The sequence below is a fragment of the Ceratotherium simum genome, chromosome 23, assembly GCF_057802395.1.
Source record: "Ceratotherium simum simum isolate JZ-2026a chromosome 23, ASM5780239v1, whole genome shotgun sequence".
NCBI classification, from domain to species: domain Eukaryota; kingdom Metazoa; phylum Chordata; class Mammalia; order Perissodactyla; family Rhinocerotidae; genus Ceratotherium; species Ceratotherium simum.
The window spans coordinates 36,631,670-36,653,239 of NC_141922.1; the positions used below are offsets into that span (position 1 = coordinate 36,631,670).

Below are 21,570 nucleotides of genomic sequence, written 5' to 3' on the forward strand. Positions count from 1 at the left end.
CTCTTCATCATCTCCTTCTTCCTTTACACCTATTTTTGTCTTGGCAGTCATGAATGGCTCATGGGCATGTCCGTGAGGATTCGAGTTCAGGTAAACTATGCTGTCATTTTGTGAAAGCTGTACTTTTCCACTCATGAACTGAACTTCTGTGCCTAAAAGGAGTTTCAGGAATTTAGAAAAGCAGATGGTTGAAATAAATCCTAAGGAGGCTGCAAACCACCCAGACCCAGAGCTGGCCATTCCTCCAAATCATAGGAATGGTGAGAAACACAAGCTGTGCGGCCACCCCACCCTCGGTCAGTGAACACGTCCCCTCCCCGTTCTGTACTCTGACCATTGCCCTCGTAAAAATCCCAACCACTCTGCGCTTGGGGAGTCAGTCTTTTCAGTGCTCCCTCCTGCAGTATCTTTGCGTTGCCTTCAACCCTAACTAGTCTGTTTCTGCTTTGACAGTTTGGTTTCTGGGCTAGGTCATTTCACTGGATCATTTGGAAAAACAGTGTCTGGGGATGCCCACCAAAAAGGTAAATTTTCCTGGAATTGTGTAGTAGTTGAGTATGGAGGTGGACACAGGGAGGGCAGACCATACCATCTCGTCTTCCATTCCCATCCATTAATTCTTCCGATGCCCACTAACTGGGCAGGGCTCCTGCAGTGGGTTGAACCAAAAGACTTCACAGAACACCAGTGGGTTGCAGTTATGTATTCGGTTTCTTATGTAGCTGAATAACACAGGTCACGGGAGGGGGAAGAGAAACACTGGAAGAGCTGCCTGGCTGGAGTACGGACGTCTACTAAGTCATGAGTTCCTACGCTTTACAAAATCATCTTCCTACAGGAAAAGCGGCTCCCACAGGGATAGCAAGGGTTGCAAGGGTCACATGGGCTGCAGGGGCTACAGGGGCTGCAGGGGTTACAGGGGTTGCAAGGGTTGCACGGGTTGCAGGGAGAGATGCAAGGGTAGCATGGAGACTCGATCTTGACGCAGCTGCCGAGTCCGTAGGAGTACGTGACGTCTTTCTCGTCCACACACGGGGGCAAGCTGAACTCCTTGCAGATGTTCATGTAGCTGTACTTTTTCGACCCAAGGCAATCGTACCTGTTCTCCCGCTCAGCTGACACACACACCTTTCCGTCCTTCACCCGAACTTTGACTTGATCAGGTTCAAAGCCGCACACGTTCACCGATCCTAAAATGTTGCTGCTACAGCAAGAGGAGGCCAGAATTCTATTGGTTGTTCTTCTCAGTCTGGAATTTAGAAAAAGGAAAGGTGGGAGGAAGAAGCTCAGACCTTGGAATTCAGACACGGCTTGAGAAGCAATGCTTTGAACTCTATTTTTTAAATAGCAAGAGTAAATACTCGTCACTGTGAAAAGGCAAACGACGGAAGTGTATTAAGAAAAAAATGAGAGTCCTCCCGTGTAAACCACACTCTCCCACAGGTAAACCTCTGTTAACAACAGATGGGTGCTTGGCCTTCCAGATCTTTCTCTTGTATTTAAGTCCTAGCTCCTCCTTTTAGTAGCTGTGGAACTTTGGGCAGTTTCCTTAACCTTTCGGTGCCTCAGTTTCCGTATCTGTAAAATGGAGATAATAATAATACCTACATCATAGGGCTATTGGAGGATTAGATGAGATTGTGGATTTTGCTTAATGCTGTGCTTGGCACATTGTAAATCCTGCTTAATTATTATCATGATCGTTATTATTACTACTAGTATATGTAGACTCTTAGAGTTTTGTTTTTTTTTTAAAGGGGATCAACTAATAAGATACCATTTAAAATCTGCATTTTAAATGTGTCTGTCAGCCTGAGAACCCAGCCCTGCTGATCCACAGGACTAGTGCCACCGCTGGGCCGTCACACAGACTCAGCCTGAAAGCTTCGTCAACAAACACAAGGCAGAAGTGCCCCAGCCCAGCTCTGCCCACCCAGGCCTGTCTCGACCTGCTGCTGTGAGGCTGCTCCAGACTCTGGACGGCTGGGACCAGCGGGAACAGTCAGCCTGGAGGAGCTGTGCACTGGATCCAGGTCCTACCAGCTTGTAAGGATGGTTGTGCACATCTCTCCCCACCCCCTCACTCAGGGCCTTCATGTTGATGGCTTGAGACAGCCGTGGTGGGAATATTTACACCATGGAAATCGGTAAACACTGCAAATCAGGGCTTTTTGTGTCTTCCCACCCATCTACCCCTCACATTGCTGGTTGTTCAATACCACTGCCTGTGGCCCCTGGAGCAGCACACATAGACCTCCATGGTTCCCACAGAGCTGCCTTGTTGCTGCTCAGCAGTCCTGCTGTGTGAATCCTCAATAATAAAACAATAATCATAGCCGCTCATATTGATTGATCACTTACAATACATCAGGGGTAGTAAAGCCAAGTGTCCAAAAGCACAGACTCCGGAGCCAGAGTTTTTAGGTTCAAATCTTGGCCTTGCCATGTGGACAAGTTATTTAACCTCTCTGTGCATCATTCCCTCATCTGTAAAATTGGGACAGTAGTAACCTACGTTTAGGGTTGTTGTGAGGCTTAAATTAGTTAATGAATGAAAAGTATCTATAATAGTGCTTGGCACGTGGTTAGGATGTTAGGGTTCTGTGTTTTTTTTTTTTTTTTACAATGTGCCATGGAAAGTGCTAATCCATTAAGGCATTGTTTCATTTAACCTTCACAATAGCCCTGTAATGCAGGTGTAATCATCACTTTTTACAGATGGGGAGACAGTAAAGGTGGGGAATGGCGGAGCCTAGATTCAGATTCAGGCCTGTTTAATGCCAGTCAAACTGATCGTTATGATTTTAATGATCAGTTTGACCGAGCTCGTGTAATGAAAACCCCCCACTCTTGGTGATGGCAGCCTGGCACTCCTCAGGGTCCATTTTCCTTCTAATTGTCTGATCCTTCCAAAGGCAACCTAATGCTCTGAAATGGTCTTCTTTGTAACCCTTAATATTAGAAAAAACAAAAAACAAAAAAACCACCCCTCTATGTTCTAAGAGACACTCCTGGCAAATCTTCCTACATCTCTTGGCCTCCAAAGGGAGCTCTTGGAATGTGTGATTTCTAGAACCTCTTCCAGTTTGAGGAGACTGGACTCTAGGATTGGTTGATTGGTTTGAGATACATTTTTAATTTTTACTTTTTATGCTGAATTTTGTATGTTAACTTCTTTTTGTTACATAAGTTGTGCAAGTTCGTTGTAGAAAACTGAGAAAATACAGATAAGCAAAAAGATGGAATATTTTTACAATATCCATAATCTTAACATTTTGGTGTTAGACTTTCTTCTGCATGTGTGTGTGTTTCTATATACATATAGAGTTTTCTGTGTGTTCTTATGAGATCATGCTATACATACTGCTTGGCTCTATTTTTCACTTGATAAGCGCTAACATGATTGGTTTAACAACAGCCTGAGCCCTTGTACTGAAGCTTACAATCCCAGACTTAGTGGCTAATTCCAAAGTGATCAAATAGAATGGAGTCCTAGAAGAAGCTGAGGCCAACAGAAAATATGTGCAAGGCACCCAGAGGACTGTGAGTCATTCAGCTCCTCTTCTACCCCTGGCCCCAAGGAACCTGGGGGTGGCATGGGACACAGACGTCTTTCATGCCCCGGGTGTGCCAGGGTACCCGTAGGCTGTACTAAGGAGAAAGGAAGAGAATGGTACTTTCTTTAAAACCTTTATCTCTGTGAGAAAAACAGAAGAAAAGCACTCAGTCTTCCTAGATGGTCAGAGAATAGCTCACAAAGATGCATCATGCCCTCTCTGGAGGGACCACTGGCTCGAAGCCCCAACAGCCAAGGCCAAGGGTGAAGCGCAGAGCAGAACAGGTGCCTCCTGGATTTCTCAAGAACCTCCCATGATGAGTGTGACGGCTGAGAGTCAGAGTTCTTCTCTTCAGCTCAGACCTTCCACTGGAAGATGAGAAACATCAAATCCTGCCATGAAGACAGGACGGGGCCTCACAAAGAAGGGCCCTCCAGCTGCTGCCATGCTGATTCCACCAAAACTCTCCTGCCCTCAGCAGGAGATGGGTCTGGGATCTACAAGCCAGAGCCAGCTCCTCCTCTTAGCAACCTGAGTCTTGGAGTACAATTTCATGTATTTTATTGCTTAGATCCCCCCTTCCTCTATTCCTGTCACTCTGGCCCCTCTGCCCCTACAGCAGCGGCACAGGGGTCTTGCCAGTGTAGATCTTCAGGAAATTGCCTAAAAAGTCTTGGCCAGCTCAGCTTTCTTCTTCCTTTTGCCCCTAGGTCAGGGAGTATCAGTGGTGATGTGTGGGTTTAGGAGAAATTGCAGGAGCCACATTTTACTCATCAGACTCAACTCTGAACTTACAACTTGACTCCTGCCTGGCGATGTACCCATTGCCTCACGTGGGGTTTTCCACGGCTCTGTGGGGTTCTAGGCAAAGGGCTATTGCCTCCTATACCTGTGATCATGAGAGGGGAGCTTAGCCACAGTACATGTGGGGAAATCAGCCCCTTTGGTTTGCGGCAGAAGCCTCTTAGGAAAGCTGGGGAAGAGCGAGTGGGCAGCCGGTGTCTGCGTCTGCCACTCGGGGCCGCCACCTCTTCTCCCTGCTGAAGCAGGATTTCACCTGTGTGTACGTCCAAGCTCCTGAATGTGAAACATGTTGCCCACAGCAATGATGAGCAATACAGTCAGCCATCTTCACAAGACATAAATCAGATTCAGCCTGGTGATGGGTAAAGTAATGAAGCGTCAAAAAGGCCTATCTCTACCAGGGAGCACAGGGAGGCAAGCCCTCCTCTAGCCGTCCTCTGAGAACTTTGCTTTTCCTAATTGAGACCCCTTCCAAAGACCCGTTGAACGCGTTTCCTCCTTTCCAACACATCTTTCCTTTTCTCTTCTTTCTTCTCCCTCTTTCCTTCTTTTTCTGCCTTGTCTCTCCTTTTTAGACTTTTGGATGATACTGAAGAACAATGTCACTCAGCAGGAGCAGAGTAGCACAATACAGGTGCATCTGGGTCCCCTGCAGGGCTTGTCAAAACACAGGTGGCTGGGCCCCAGGCCCAGAGTGTCTGACTCAGCAGGTCTTGGGAGGAGCCAAGAATCTGCATTTCTAACAAGTTCTAAGTGATGCTGTTGCTGCTGGTCCAGAGGCCACTCTGAGAACCACACACCAGGTAGTTAAGTGCATGGATTCTGGCCTCAGGCAAACCCAGCTTCAAGTCCCAGGTCTACCACCTCCTAGTGACCAAGAACATTGCTGCTGAATCTGTTTCATCATCTATAAGTTGGCCAAGATGTTACGAGGATTAAATGAAGATGAAGTGCTAGGCACACAGTTTTCACTCAGTAAAAGGTAAGTCTCTTTATCACTGTACCAGGCTCCTCCTTACACAGATTTCCCCAAAACCTGAGGCTTTAAGTCACCAAGCCCGAAGTCTTGTATCATTAAACAATAAGGTCAAACCAAATAACAGACATGCACTTGGCCTAGATGGGCAGGAACTCCTACCCCTGCAGTTGTGAGGTGACTGGGCTCCGAGACCTGTGGTATGAAGAGATTACCATGAGAGAGGACCAATGTGGCCCAACTCGCTTCCGCCTCTGCAGGGACACAGAGGGAAACAGGGGAGCTCTCATCTCAGTGGGAAAGCCCACCTTTCACCAGCCATAAAGCCCCCAGGATTCCTCTCTGCGGGCTTCCCACACTTAGCTATGCCCTGACCTGTGCGCCAGAGAATGGAGGGGAGGAAAGAGCTCCCTAAGGGCGTGGACCGGGGGAGGCACCGCTAACAGGCAAAGAGCACAGCCTGACGCTGACAGGCATCCGCCTCACTGAGTAAGAGTGATCCAATGGAAACCTCGTACTCAGTGTGAAAGGGTAAACAAGAAAACAAATGAGAAGGCAAATTTCTGAAGTTTTCAGAAGATGGTGCCCCTGGTGTGGGGGTTTTCAGGGGAATTTCTCATTGAGCTTCAGGCCAACCACAGATGCTCCGGTAAGAGGAGGGACGCACACTCTCAGGATGAGTTTCCAGGTACCCATAAAGGGTGCGAGTTGAGCCCAATACACCCCTACGTGTGGCTGCAAATCGGGCTTCATTTGTCCACAAGGACTAGCGCCACATGTCAGAGCTGCAACAGGGCATCCATTAATTAGGTAATCAACTCCTACAGGCGGGACTGAGGGGGGGCTGGCTTTTGTTTGTTTCTGCCACTTTAGAACAGAGGACAGGAAGCCCACGGAGCGTGGTGGCGAATCAGGGGCACACTGAAGTCAGGCCGGTGCGTGGCTTACTACAAAGGCCACCAAACTCAGCTACCTCAGTCGCTCTAAACCCAGAAGAGGAAGGAAGAGTCTGGGAAACTGCTAGTGTTTGCGGTGCAAAAGGTAATTTGAGGAGGAAAAGAGACTATCAAAGAGACTAAAGGAACAAACGTACTTACTTGAGTCTCTACTAAGGAAGATACTGCCCAGGTGTCTTTTGAAACATCTGCTCAGTCAACAATGGAAGTGGATTGGACCTTCTATACGCAGTCTAAAAAAACACAACACACGCTCACATGCGCTCACACACACACTCACACCCCCCAATCAAATAACATATACTCAGGAATGCTCAAGAAACTTATATTGGGAATTGAATTGTTGGCCAAGACTTCCTACCTGTTATTAAGGGAGCACCCAGAGACAGAGCAGATTGACTCTCACACAGAAAACAATTCCAATGGGGCCATGGCAACCACAGACCAGGGAATCTTACTTTCCACTTGAGCAAAGAACCTTCTGGACAACACAGTCTGGCATCTGAAAGGATATGTCATGTCTAACTACTAGCCTCCTTTAAAGGGGTAAAAGATCATGTGACTATGATTTCTGAACTGAAAAAGCCTCGGGCAAGGTTTCACACCAAAGATTGTTTAAAAAATTGAATCAACATGATATTTCTAGATCTATTTGGCCATGGATTGGGAGCTAACTGAGAGAGAAGAAAAAAGAGGCATTTCACTGGAAGAGAAAATATTAACAGCGGGAGTCCTCTGGGATTGGGGCTGGATCAGAGTTTCACATTTTCATCCATATTCAGGAAAATTGAATATTTAGGTTTGCAGGTGACACTAAGCCCTTCTGGATGGTGAAATGTCAAACTGTCAGAAAGAGAGCATAGGAGGGTTTCACGAGGTGGAATGAATGGGAAGAAAAGTGGCTGGGAGGAGATCCAAGAGGGCAAGCCTGAGGTCATTTCTAAAACAGACTTGGGGTTATCACTTCGGAGATCCAGGAGTTAATGTAAAGACATCACCAGCTTCACATACTGCTGCAGGCACAGAAAAAATCAGCAAAAATCAGACACTGTCAGCAAAAGTATCACTAACCGGAGAAAACGTTACCGTGTGTATAAATCACACTGCTGAGAACTAAGCTTGAAATTGTGTCTTCTGCACACCAAGAAATCAGGCCTCCTGGAGGAGGCGGAGGGCTCCCAGATGGTAAAGAACAGAGAGGCGTTCTCACCTGGAGAGTCTGGAGAGTAGGGACAGCCAGGAGACACAGGCTGTAAGGACTTGGATCCAGGGTAATCAAGTAGTCAAAGGTCAGGGAGAGTGGACACAGGCCAGCCTTTATTAACCCTTCATTTAGACCAAATATTAAAAAAGAATCCCTGGCTCACAGAGTGCCCAATTTATGTAACTTGGTGCTCTTAGGAGTAAAAATAAAATGGGTTCAAACTGAGTGTAGATGAGTTTACAGGCAAGAGCCCCATCCCAGATTATTGAGGGAGGTCCATTCGTGTGACCTTTGGTGACTGATGACCTGGACAATAATTGCCTTATTGCCCTTTCCAGTGAAGCATCACTGTCACTGTTGTCAAGGGTCTCTCTCTCTCTCTCCATCCACCCTCTATCATTCTCTATCATCTATCTATCTATCTATCTATCTATCTATCTATCTATCTATCTATCTATCTATCTACCTACCTACCTACCTACCTACCTACCTACCTCTCTCTCTGTCTACTTACCTATCTATCTATCTGTCTATCTATCTATCATCTATCTATCTATCTACCTATCATCTATCTATCTATCTTTCTATCATCTATCTACCTATCTATCATCTGTCTGTCTATCTATCTATCTATCTATCTATCTATATCTATCTAATCAATCTCTCATCAGGACAGGACAGATGTTGTTTAAGGGCACAAACTTGCAACAAGTAGTAAATAAATCCTTGAGATCTAATGCACAGTATAGTGAATATAGACAATATTGTGTTATAATCATCAAACTTGCTCAGAGACTAAAACTTAATTATTCCAACCACTAAAAAGGAATAATTACCTAACATGATAGAGGGGCTAATTATCACTACGATGGCAATCATATTACAATATATAAATGTATGAAATTAACATGTATACTTTAAATTTACACAATGTTATGTGTCAAATATATTTTAATTTAAAAAAATCTATTTGCGCACATCTTTTAAAAAATAGCACATTAAACAGTTTTCCTGCACCTTGCTTTTTTCACTTAATACACCAATATATAAAGTGCTTCATCAATCCTTTTTATGTCTATACATCACTCCAATGTATGAATGTCCCATAATTTATTTAACCAGAGACAATGCTTTCAAACATTTTTTTCATCAATAGTAACAGATTAAATGGCATATGTACAAGGTTAGAAAAGAAAAGCTTTCTCTAGGCCAAAAAAGAAAATGTACTCAAACACAAAATTTAAAAAGTGGCTTTTAAAATTATCCAATTCAATTAAAACATTTTCAACTCTATTCCGAAAGCTGCAACTCTCAGTTTCATAATTTATTGGCACAGTCTTTACAAGCATAGGGGCAGGAGGCCGACATAATAGACCCAACTCCAGATGAATTTTAAGTCTTTGTCTGGAGTTGGGGAATGGGAGATAGGTTTTCCTACAAAACCGAGGAAATGCCTCTATTGTTCAATTTGCTCCCCTGCTCTTAAAGCCTCTGGCAAACATTAAGGATTTGATCAATTATTATTACTTCTCCTGTAGTCATTTCTGTAAGTCCAAATATACTCAAATCGCTTTACTCATAACCAGAAAAAATGTTTAGTTTGCTGCTTCCAATAGCTTTTTAATGATACCCCCTGTTTCTTACCCTCATTAAAGCCACATTATTTATCATGTTGGCACCCCTGCTATAAACCAACAATAACCCTGCTGATCGACAGCATTACACTGTCTTTTGAGAATCTTACAATTCCCATCATGGATCCATTTACTCTTCTTTTCTTAAATCTTTGCTAAGTCACCAGAGTCATTATCTTGAACCCTTTCCATCTTTGTTCAAGTGTCGATTGTCACATTTTTTTCCCGTTATGCCAACTTACAAGGCTAATAGACCAACTGTAAAAATCTAAGAAAGTTTTTTACTTGGCAAGCTCTCTCTTTTCATCCTCTATGGCTCTAATGGCTTTCCTCTCCAAGCTTCTGAGAGACGGGCGAAGACAGTACAGCTTGACATCACACAGGCAACACGGATAGAGGTCGCACAGGCCGCAGGTCCGTGATCGCTTGGAATAGCACAGGCAGTACGGGTAAGGGTGCAGGTCACAGCAACAGTACGGGTGCATGTACAAGTCGCACAGGCAACGTGTGCTCAGTTCGTCGATGCATCTCAATTGCCTTAGTTCTCTGTCCACCTTCTTTATGTCCCGTCTAACACTGTCCAAAAGACAACTCAGTGCAGCCATTACAGTCACACCTTATTGTTCTGCGAGTACCTTTGGGAAATGGCACTCTGGGGGAAAAAATTGTTCTAAGCTCTTCTCAGAAGTTTCCTTTAAAAATAAATGAGGCACACATGATTCACTTACTTTAAAGCTTGTGTTCTATGACGTCACCACCCTCTAAGTATGTCATAGTCTTCTGGTTACCATGTGAACTGTACACAGTCATGGTCTCCAGAGACCCTCCTTAGAGTTACAAAGTGACTCTCAGAACCATACTAATGTTGAATTTCATTCAGCTTGAAGTTGGATGGGTTCTCCAAGCAATTACAGCTCTTTGGGTTCATGGGGCTAACCCTGAGTGGCCTTGACTTGTATACGCCCTGAGGGCTAGCTGTGGCTGTGAAAATCTTAGTGTGGGTGATGGAAAGAGCTGCCTGCTCCTTTCTCTATGCTCTTCCAGCTCTAGCCTTGACTTGACACTTAGCCTTGCTCCTTATACTCTAGGATTCATTCTGGCTCCTAGGTTCTTTCTATGTAGAATAGAAAGAGCTTTCCCATGGTTCTCCTTACCAACTTATCCTCAAGTCAGCCTTTGACCTTGACCTTCTGAGCCCCGAGTCTCTGAGTCCTGCCCATTCTTTACTAGCTGGTGTCCTGGCTATCCTGGAATCTCAGTTCTCTGGTGGCTGGGGTCCTGCTTTTAAGCTCCCATCTCTCAATGCTCAGCGTCCTGTCCTCTGTCACCACCTCCCAACAACTACACCTCTGGTCTTGCATCCAAGCCTCTAGATGCCTTGTCGTTGAGTGCTTCGCAAGTGTTGGTCCTTGATTCTCTTAGAGCCAACTGTCTGAAAATCCCACTGGGGCCAGTGTCCTGTGCTCTCAGCTGGATCAACACTCTGGACCTCGGGCTTAGCCTCGGCCTTGGCTCGCGTATTTCTACTCCTCTGGGTCTTCCTCTCAAACTGCTATCCAGCTCTCGAATCATTTTTGTGTGTGTGTGTGTGTGAGGAGATCAGCCCTGTGCTAGCATCCGCCAATCCTCCTCTTTTTTTGCCGAGGAAGACGGCCCTGGGCTAACATCCGTGCCCATCCTCCTCCACTTTATATGGGACGCCGCCACAGTATGGCTTGCCAAAGCAGTGCGTCGGTGCGCACCCGGGATCCGAACCAGCGAACCCTGGGCCGCCGCAGCGGAGCGCGTGCACCCAACAGCCACCGGGCTGGCCCCTCTTGAATCATCTTTTTAAGGACTAAGGCATAGGGTACTTGAGGGCAAGTGGTTGGATGTAATACTGAGGGAGACAAGGGCCAGGTTTGAAGGAACTTGTGGACAAGCCAAGGAGTTTGAACTTTATTTTGAGCACAGTGAAGAATCACTGATCTTCTTTTCTGTTGAGAGAAGTTGAAAGGTAAGTCCTACAGCCACACTGAAGGCCCACTGTAAGCGGACAACAGTAGAGGTGTCTTCTGCTGGAAGGCAAGAGACAGCCTAAGTCTGGCCCGGGAATCACGGCTATAGGGATGGCAGGAAGGAGCCAATGGGATAACCTTCCCCCTACATCCACTCAGGTCCCATCCAATCCATTCAGATTGCAGCCAGAGTGGTTTTCACACATAAATCTATCATCCCTCACCCCCACCCCCGCCCAAAAGTCTTCAAAGTCTTCCCTGTCCTCTTAGAAGAAGGGCAAAATCCTTATAAGTTGCTGAACAATGGGGCCTCTCCCTACCTCTCCAGTCCCCTCTGCCATCATTATTCCTGTAATTAATTATGCTTCAGCCACAATGGTCTTCCTTCAATTCTCACTCATTCCACCTCATTCAGGCCTTGTGTTCTGTTTGCTTAGAAATTGAACTCCCCATCTCATGCCCTTGATCTAGTTAATCCTGAAGGCATTCTTTAGATCTCCTCCTAAATGTCCCTTCCTTAAGGACACCTTCCCTGTCCCCTAGACTAAACACTCGTAAGTCTGCATATTTCTTTCATGACGTCACTTGTATGTTTCCCCAACTAGACTGCAAGCTCCATGAGGGCAGGGACCTTGTCTATTTTTCCCATCACTAGATACCTAACACAATGCCTGGCACATGGTGGGGTCTTAAAATTTATTCGTTGAATGACCAAATGAGTAAATTAAATAGAATTTAGTGAACAGAATGAGGATGGAATGAGGGAGAAATCAGTAACGATTCCTAGGTTTCTAGCTTAGCAGAGTTGTGGTCCATTGACTAAGCTAAGAAACATAGGAAGAAAATTAAGTTTGGGGGACATGCTGAACTTGAGGTGCTAGTGACAACTTTAAGGTAGAAATGTGGAGTAGCCTATGGATAAGTGGGTCTGTAACTTGAGAGAAAGCTGGGCTAGAGATATAAATTCAGGAGCCACAATTCCATAGATCTTTAGAACCCTGGCATGGACAAGATCATTCAGGAGAAGGAATAGACTGAAAAAAGAAGAGGGCTGAGGCAGACTCCTGAGGAACAACAATAAGAAATGGGGGAAGTAAAGGAGCTCCTGAAAGGCTCATAGAAGGAGTAATCAGAGAGGTAACAGCCCGCTATGCTGAAGTCCCTGTGTATCACTAGACCAGGCCTAGCACTCCCAGTGTTCCTCAGCCTTGACCTAGGGAACCTCTTTCTGATGAAGTGTTTTAGTAAAGGAAACAAGTTTTCCCAGAGGTTAGACTGGGAGGCTGGCCCCTGAGTCACATGGGATGAGTTAAAAGCAAAGATGAATAATAGTCCTCTATGGGGCTGGCCCCATGGCTTAGCGGTTAAGTGCACGCGCTCCACTACTGGCTGCCCCGGTTCGGATCCCGGGCGCGCACCGACGCACCGCTTGTCCGGCCACGCTGAGGCCACGTCCCACAAACAGCAACTAGAAGGATGTGCAACTATGACATACAACTATCTACTGGGGCTTTGGGGAAAAGAAAGGAGGAAGATTGGCAGTAGATGTTAGCTCAGAGCCAGTCTTCCTCAGCAAAAAGAGGAGGATTAGAGTGGATGTTAGCTCAGGGCTGATCTTCCTCAAAAAAAAATAATAATAACAATACTCCTCTATGGACAAATGCTGAAGACTTTCAGGAGCGATTCCACCCAAATCTGAAAGTGGACTCTGTTAATAGGAATATGGCCTCCTCTCCTGAGAGTTCATTGCGGGAGTTGTACAGATTTCTCTAACTCCAAGTGATAGACTTGTGAACTCTGATATCACCATGAATTCCATCCCTTAGCAAATGTCAGCAAAGGTTAAAACAAGCAACTCTCAGTTTTAGATTCTTAAATACACAGGTTCAGGAATTTAAGTACACACATCTATATATACATGGCACATTATGAAGATGGTTGCAGCTTTATTTTAACTAGGATTCTCCCATGATCCCATCCTCCTAGTGATTTCACTCTTCACCATGAAGCATATTCTTCACATCATTTCAAGTGACTTAAAAAAGGTAATGTCTCCTTTAAAGACCAGATGGAAATGTGATCTAATCACGTCAGAAGGACAATAGAAATTCATCAGAACCTGCAGAAGCCCACAGGAATGATCTACAGTCACAGTTCCCTGAAACATAAACATAAGGAGCTTCTGTGGGCTCTTACACAGGACTGTGTCTGCAGAAGCTCTTATCCAGCTAGGTTGGTGTCCAGATAGAACCTCTTATGGAGTGGAGGACAGGTCTTGGCAACTTTCCAGTCTGGGCAAAGTGGATGCTTGGTCACCAGTGTTGGTGAAACCATAGGCCAAAGAGGGTCTCCTCTGCCTCCTCCACCAGGGAAGATAGCTACAGATCAAGTCCATTTGCTGGGTCAATGTTACAGAGATATTTCTCCAGCAGTTGTTGGACTGATATGTGGTACTTAATCGAATACAAAATTACACACACAATGTGTTCTCAACTGTATTAACAAGAATCCATAGAAGGAGAGAAACACTCTGAAAAATTAACTGTGGTTATCTCTGAGTAGTGGGATAATAGATGACTTTTAAAATTCTCTTTTCTAGACTTTTCTGTGATTTCTAAGTTTCTTCAATGAGGATATCACCAATGTTATAATGAAACACTTTTTGATAGTGTGTTGTCTGTCACACTGTCAGCTTTGCACTGAATTACTAAGCCCACCTCTGGCCTCTGCCTCTAAAATGCAGGAGGTGGACATCAGGGCTGTCAAATCTCTCTGAGCAGGTTTGCCATTGGGGAAGTCTTCCTGTAGTGAACATCTAATGTTTGGCCTGCCCATCATCCATGGCATCTTCTTTTGCTAAAATCGCTGTCTCCCCTCCTACTCCACCCTCCTCCGCTAGGTACTACCAATAAAGTCGCCCAGTCAAGGAGCAGGCATGTAACCAAAGCTGACCATCGGACTGTCTTCTGGGAATTTGATCTTTTGCAGAGAGAGTGAAGATGGTTGGAGCTGATTCATGCTGACAGTGGACCCTGAAGAGACTACACCTTAGTCACTGCCCTATTCTGTCATTTTCAAGTTGGTTTTTCAGCTTTCCTTTGAGTCTGTGGACTCCTCCATATCCTTCCAATAAATCCCTGCTTCTCTTAAGTTACCCTGTCAGTTTCAGTTCCTTGTAACTAAAAAACACCACTGTTCCCCTGGATCCATCCAAGGAGGACCACTCCCGGCTGAATCTGTAGGTCAGTTGTTGCTGCAGGGGACCTTGTCTGTGCTAGTCTAGCTCCTCCCTATTCACCCAGAACTGGCTGCTTCAGGGCAGCCACCATTCCTGAAGGCCCTGTGGGTAGGGTACAATGGTGGTGACTCAAACTAGGGAAAATGTCTAAAAACACCCAGGAAGGCTCATCTGTGGACACTGTCCCTGGGGCAAGAGAGGCTTTGCTGGGGTCAGAATCTCAGAACTTCAGTTTGGAAAACCCAAGTCATCAAACCAGCTATCTACTCAACAGGGAATCTCTGCTCCAGCATCCTAGGCAGATAAGCATGGAAGAACCGGGGGCTTGCATATGAGATGGGGTGCCCCCTTATTGGTTTAGGATGACCAGTACTCCTATAACCAACCATATTGGTTCATATAATTTATCTCCCTCTTCCCCCCCAGCTCCACAAGGTCTTTAACAAATATCTTCCTGCTAAATAAGGTGAAGGATAAAAAGGAGGAGGATGTTGGTAAATTACTCTTGCTGCTGCACCCAACAGGAGGGAACTTGGCGTCCAAGTCGCTGCAGCGGGGAGGTTGCTCTTGGCTGGCAGGGTCTGAAAAAGCATCCCAGGAGGTGTTTTCCTTTTTCTTTCAGCAAAGATGATCATTCAAGTATTATTGGGAAGGAGTCACAGGAATTTTATATCTGAAGCGCATACATGAGTAAATTTCCTCACTGAGATTTGAGGAGTGGACGGGGCTGTTAGTGATCACCATCCTGGTTTGCCTGCGACTGAACGCTTTCCTGGGGTGTGGGACTTTGGTACCAAAATTGGGGCAGGAGGTGCAGGCTGGAAATGAAGGTGGACGTACCAAGTGTATGGGCCATCCACAGTTTGCCCAGTTTAGATGGTGGAGCTGGCCTCCATGCGGTGCAAACCTGTGTTTCACCGTCTGCCTTTAAAGATAGTAAGGAGTCTTATTATGAGAGCTGGATTCTTCGTGACAACGAAAGTCTCTAACTCCTCTCTCTCCCACTCTCTCATGTCTCCTCTTGCCCTTTTCCCCTTTGCTCCCCTCCAGCCTCATGAACTCTCCAAGAAAAACTGTTAGCTGCAATCTGGATTGCTCTTGATGAGGATGGAAACCAAAAGACTCCCTTGAAATTCACACTGGAATCATTCAAATACAAGAGCCCATTTCCATGTCCTCCTAGAAACAGAAGGACTTGCTTTTGCCACAGACGGTGGCTCAATCAGCTCAAGGGGGCTGTGAATTTTTATACTCCTACCACCACCACCACCACCACCACCGTAGCTGCCTAACTCCTAATAGATGCTTACTCGGATAATGATGATATTTCACATTTAATGAGTGCTCAAGTCTATGTCAGGCTAATCCTCACAATGACCCCATGAAGTAGGGACTATTATTATCCCCATTTTACAGATAAGGAGACTGAGACGTGGAGAGTTCACATAGCCAGTGGCAGCGCTAGGGTTCTATCCAGGCAGTCAGCCTCCAGTCTCTTTGTCTTCTAAGACCAGTGACCCTGGAGAAGAAAATTTCTCTTTACTCTCACCTTAAAGACAAAAGAGGAATTAGATTTGAGCCTTGGGACCTCCGGATTTTCTGCTTCTGTCATTATCCACACACCTAGAGCTTGACTTGCTGCACATGCTGTTCAAATGGATTGACATGCTTTTCTGCTCTGTGGCACCCTTGTGCCCCACCTGCCGTCACCTTGTCATGAGTGGGGCTGCTTCCTAAGTGATTCCTCACTGATCTCCACTGCTTGAAACCCTCTCTGTCCTCTCCACAATGGAAGTTTTCCTCTCTCCCAAAGGAACACTTCTTACCAAGCGTTCTCTCCCTCACACAGCATGGATGGCTTATTTTGTAGAGAAGCAAGAACTTTCCTTGTCAATTCATACCCAGGAAGATGCATTCAGAACAAAACATTCTCACAGAGGAGACGCCAAGTCTTTCTGCCCAGGCTCTCTGCACAGGGAGTGGATTTTCTGCCTCCAGCCGGGCTTGCTTTTAACCAGAGAACATGAAATACAAAACCCTCTTTTCACCTAATGTTCTGAGTGACTCAGCTTTCCAGGGAAATCTCCCAGGAGCTGAGGTACATTAATTCCCCACAGAAGCCCAGCAGAGAGAGAACAAGGTGGGACCCTTGACGCCTCGAAGTGGAAGAGAGGCCAAGACTCAGGGTCCCTTTGAGCTGGGGAACAGGCGGCCAAGGAGGAAGAAGGAACAGAAGAGAGGAGGGAGAGGGAATGTGGTCCCCATCTTCTTGCTCTCGTCAGCGGTTCTCAAACTTCTTGGCCTCAGCACCACTTTACACTCTTAGTTATTGAGGACCCCAAAGAGCTTTTGTTTATGTGAGTTTTATCTATCAGTACTTACCATATTAGAAATTAAAACTGAGAAATTTACAAAATATGTAATCACTTAAAAATAACAGTAGTAAACCCATTACATGTTAACATAGGTAAAGTTTTTTTATGGGAACTGTGTTTTCCAAAACAAAAAACATTGAGAACAGTGACATTGTTTCACATTTTTACAAATCTTTCTAACGTCCAGCTTCATAGAGGACAGTTGAAATATCTCCTTCTGCCTTCGATCTGCTTTGACGTTATTTTGCTTTACGTATAGAAGAGAATCCAGCCTTAGGCAGATGTGCAGTTGAAAAAGGAAGGACATCTCAGACCCCTGAAAGGATCTTGGGGATCACACGTTGAGAATCGCTGCTTTACCTCATAATTCTGGAAGTTACATAGTACCATGGCACCTCAAAGCCACAATAACTAATCTTTCCCCAAAACATGTAATTCAGCCTCACATTGCAGAACTTTGTTATAGAACTTTTGAGGACTCTGCCTACCGGCTAATCTCCTTCTCTAAGAGCTGACTGCAGCCCCACCCATTGCGGGGAATGTTGGGGGCCTCTGGCAGGGAATCCTTCTAAGACATGACCTGCCTCCCACCCTGGGTGTAAGTCTCTGCACCAAGAGAGGCTCCCAACAACAGCTCGTCAGCCAGATTCTCTCTTCCGGGACATCGGCATTTGGGGACGTGGACTAAAGGATTTTGAACTTAGAAATCCAGACACTATTATGAGGCAATCGCCTTAGTGTGGAGCCCTTGGCTCTTCACGGCTTCTAGGTCCTGCTTGGAATCTCTCAAATGAGGAGGCTTCTGTTTTAACACGCTGCTAATTTATCGTCCCATTCATTTGTTCTTCTAGCAGACATCCAAAGGTCACGAGCAACTGTGGTTCTCAGAAGAGTCGGAGGAGGTAAAATTTCAAAATCCAGTTGTGAATAATGTGTGTGTGCACACATGTGAGTGTGTACAAGAAAGAAGGAGGAGAGAAGTTTACCAGTTATAAGTGAAATTTTAAAAATGTATGTAGCAGGGTCCTGGCTTCAGCCAAGCTGTGACCCCCTTGAGAGATTTAGGTGGGTCTGGCCTGTCTTGTGGACTGGAGTGGTGGGTCCAGCTAGAGTCCACTTGCTTCTGGAAAAAGAATTCACCTGCAGGAGGAGGGAGTATAAAGCTCAGATTGGAGGGAAACCTGATGTCTATGGCCTGATTCTATTTTCAGCCCTCTGCTATACCCCTCCCCTCCCCTGCTTAGATTCATATTAGAGTCTTAAGTACAGGAAGATGGCAGGGCTTATGACAGCAAAAAAAAAAAAAGAAAAAACAAAACAAAAACAAAAAAACAGAAACAGAGCTCTTTTTGTTAGATATTCTGTATGGTGAGGGGTTCAAGGCAGTAATGATGGCTACACATCCCAGGCAAAACCCTAGATGCTGGTTACGTGTCTGTGCGTTTGATCCTCACTGCCAACCCTTTGAGGTAGATGCAAACGTTGTTGCTATTTCGCAAGAGAGGAATCTGCAGCACAGAGCAGCGAAGTCACTTCTCCACGGCTGCCCAGCTGGCAAGTCCCCGAGGCAGAAGGTGCACTGGCGACGTCCCTACAGCTCCAGGTGTGCCTGCCGCACGGTGCTGCCAGGGCTGCCTGCTCCTCCCTAAGCCCTCCTAACACTTCCAGTGGGGAAAACTGTATTCTTAGAAGCTGGCACAAGAATTTCTCTTAGGGAGAGAACTCTATTCAAGAAGGAGAGGAGGAGAGGGGTGCCTGGGAAAGGGAACCCTGAGGGGACAGGTGCCAGGGCAGCTCACTTCCTGTGCCTTAGAAACCAACAAATGGGGCCTGCGGGCTCCAGGAGGTGAGTGAAGGGGGAGGAGAAGGAGGAAGGTGAGAGGCAGGCTGACGTGGCCAGTGGAAAACCTCAGTGGCAGGAGTGCTTTCTTTTATTTAATGTAAATTTTATTGAAGAATAACATACATATAGAAAAGTGACAAATCAGAAGCATTCAGCCTGGTGAATTTTCACAAAGGGAACATACCCTTGTAACCAGCACCTACATCAAGAAACTGATGTAGGCTTCTGAGCATGCCAGAAACCCCCAGTTGTGCCTCCTGCCCGGCGTTAGTCTCCCCTCCTGCTTTCTAGTGCCCAAAACACATTTTGCCTGGTTTTGAACTTTATGTAAATGGAAATATACAAAAATCTACTTTTCGTGTCTTGATTCTCTCACTCAACATTATAGTTGTAAGTCTTACCCGTGTTGTTGCCTGTAGTTGTAAGTCACTCCTTTTCATTGCTGCATGATATTCCATTTTAGAAACATGCCACAATCTATTTATGCTTTTATGGGTGGATGGACTTTTGTAGATGGACATTTGGGCATTTTCCATTCGGGGCTGTTGTTGGTTCTAGGGCCATAGGATCATTCACGTCTTGGTGAACGTTCACAGTGTTTCTGTGGAATGGAATTGCTGGGTCATAGGGTGTGCATGTGTTCAACTCTACTAGCCCCAGCTAAACAGTTTTGCAAAGCATGTACCCACATACAATCGGTAGTAGGTTATTTTTAAGACTAAGGAACGTTCAGTCTCTTTTTGAATGTGTGTTGCTATGATATAAACTTCCGTCTTCTCAATAATATCTAGCACATCTCCCAGATCACTTATGTGAGTGGAGTTTTTTTTGACAAAAATCAAAGAATGAGCTGAGGTTCATGGCAGGGCCAAGCTGGTGTGAAACAGAAAATAGCATGTGGCAGATGGTGAGGGGCCCACGAGCTGAGCTAACTGTGACACCAGGAGCTCAGGTCCCCAGGTGACTGAGAATGCCAGCCTCCTCTAGAGATCTCAGAGGGCACCTTGGGCATTCACAGAGGGGTCCAGCCTACAAGTCGCCAGGGCCAGAGGAACTCCAGCTGACGTTTGGATCACACACAAAGCGGGGAAATGGTGACGCAGGAAATGGCTTTGGCGTGTCAAAGCCTCCCAAGATCAGAGCAAAGCTCTGCCACCTTCCATCCTCAGCACATTAGCAGAGGCCCCGGATGTGCCCAGAGCTGACTTGGAGGAAGTCCCCGAGGTACTAACAGAGGCATCCAGGAGCAGTGCTGCTCCGAGGAAGCTGCTAGAGGCAGCGCCAGCGCTGGAAGCCCCAGGAGATGGCACCATGGCAAGGAGGTCCGAGTCCTCCAGATAGACCCACCCCAGGGAAAGTGACAAGAAATCCACAGGTGACTTCTAGGCTAGAGGACCGGGAATCTCCTTAGAGTGAGCTGGAGCAGGAGGTGGGCAGAGTGATGGACTCTGAGCAGGGTGAAGAGGGCTGTTGTGAGCTTCTAGACACACTCCCACGAGCTCCCAGAAATAGCTGGGAAAGACCCAGCAGTAGGCTGGCAGTGCTCAACCACGGCTGGACGCCGTCCAAACACATGTGGTTTATTACTGTTTAAGTTACTCCTCTGGGGGCGCCTCTGGGTGGCCAGGAGACCAGGGTACAGTCAGAATACTACTAATGCCTGAGTTTGTGTTTCTCTCTTTAAATTTCATTTACTCCTAGTTTTGCAAACAAATGTTTATCTCTTACATAAATAAAACTGGATTGTTGTTTTCCTGATGTTTCTCAAAGTTCTGTCCCCAAACCCTGGCCTTTACCACGGTCCTGGTTACGCTACCCCCACAGCAATGCTGTTCCCACTCGGAGGCAGGGACACGGGAAAGGAGCGAGGGCTGGAGGTGGTAAAAGCTTCCCGTAGAACCTTCCCACGCTCTCAAGTGGTGCCAGCAACGGCGGGAGGGCCTGTGGTCTTGGACGCGGTCTTCTCACCCCGCTGTCTCCTCTCTCCTCAGCCAGGTCATTCCTGTCTCTCCCGACTAACTCCGGCCACTCCCAGGCTGGCTTCTCTCTAGGTTCTTGGTCTCTTGAATTACTCGCCTTCAATTACCTTCGCCTCAGCACCCTCCCCCCAGGTCCCTCCAGCTCCTATCATCTCCTGGAACTGCTTCATCTCTCATACCTTAATTACAGAAGCCCTGCTCTTTTGTCACAATCTCTTACTCTCCAACTTTCTCGTTCTCTTAATAATAATTGAAGATTTTTTAAAACTCAGGGAGGACTCCGGTCCCTTAACAATACCACCCAGAGCTCTCCACCGTCTCCTGGTCTATGGGCTCTTCCTCACCTCTTGCCACCTCCCTACCAAGCCAGGACTCCACGGCTCCTCTGAGTTGAGTAGGGGGTGGGGGAGCATCGGGAGAAGTTCCGAGGGAGAAGGGGGCACCAACTGAAGAACACCCCTCTCTCTTTCCACCTCAGTGCCTTTGCAAAGCTGTTTGCTCTGCCTGCCCCACGCTTAACCCCCTCTCAACTTAGCTGACCAAATACCACTTCCCGGGAGTCAGCCTACTCCGTACTCCAGTGACACGCTCTGTCTCAAGCAGGCATCACGGTTGTAATGGTTTCTTTACAGGTTCAGGGACTAGACACGCCAATCACACCTCCACGTCCACCACGCCTGGCACAGTACCTGTCACACAGCAGACACGGTGAGGACTGATTGGATGAAGGGATGGATGGAGAACAGGCAGGAGGCTGTCGCTGATGGTGGAGAAGCGGAGGGCAGCGAGGCAGAGCCCAGGCAGGCCGGGGTTCTGTTAGGGTCAGAAAGGAAGACGCATGCTCCTGGGCCCTCTGGCCAGAGGCACCTCGAAGGATCGCCTCAGGTACAGAAGCAGCTCGGCTTCCTCCTGGCAATCTCCTCCCCTTTTGCTGTTGACTGCTATGTCTGCCCTGGAGCCGCCATGGAATGAGATCAACTTCTCCCAACACCCCTCCAGACTCTGAG

General features: G+C 46.5%; 1 protein-coding gene across 1 annotated transcript; it reads right to left on the reverse strand.

The window, feature by feature from the left end:
• Nucleotides 1–816: 816 nt before the first annotated feature.
• On the reverse strand, nt 817–9,736 carry ODF1 (outer dense fiber of sperm tails 1). The gene is made up of 2 exons (XM_004431230.3): nt 9,417–9,736; nt 817–1,249 (listed from the first exon to the last, which is right to left on the reverse strand). The coding sequence occupies exons 1-2, from the start codon at nt 9,734–9,736 to the stop codon at nt 817–819; spliced, it is 753 nt and encodes a 250-aa protein (XP_004431287.1).
• Between the last annotated feature and the right edge of the window lie 11,834 nt (nt 9,737–21,570).

Bases quoted from the DNA above. Each gene is read 5' to 3' on its own strand.
- ODF1 (XM_004431230.3), bottom strand. From the start codon at position 9,736: ATGGCTGCACTGAGTTGTCTTTTGGACAGTGTTAGACGGGACATAAAG. The intron at 1,250-9,416 runs GTAAAAAACTTT...TCTAAATTCCAG, and splicing joins GAAAAGAGAGAGCTTGCCAA to ACTGAGAAGAACAACCAATA.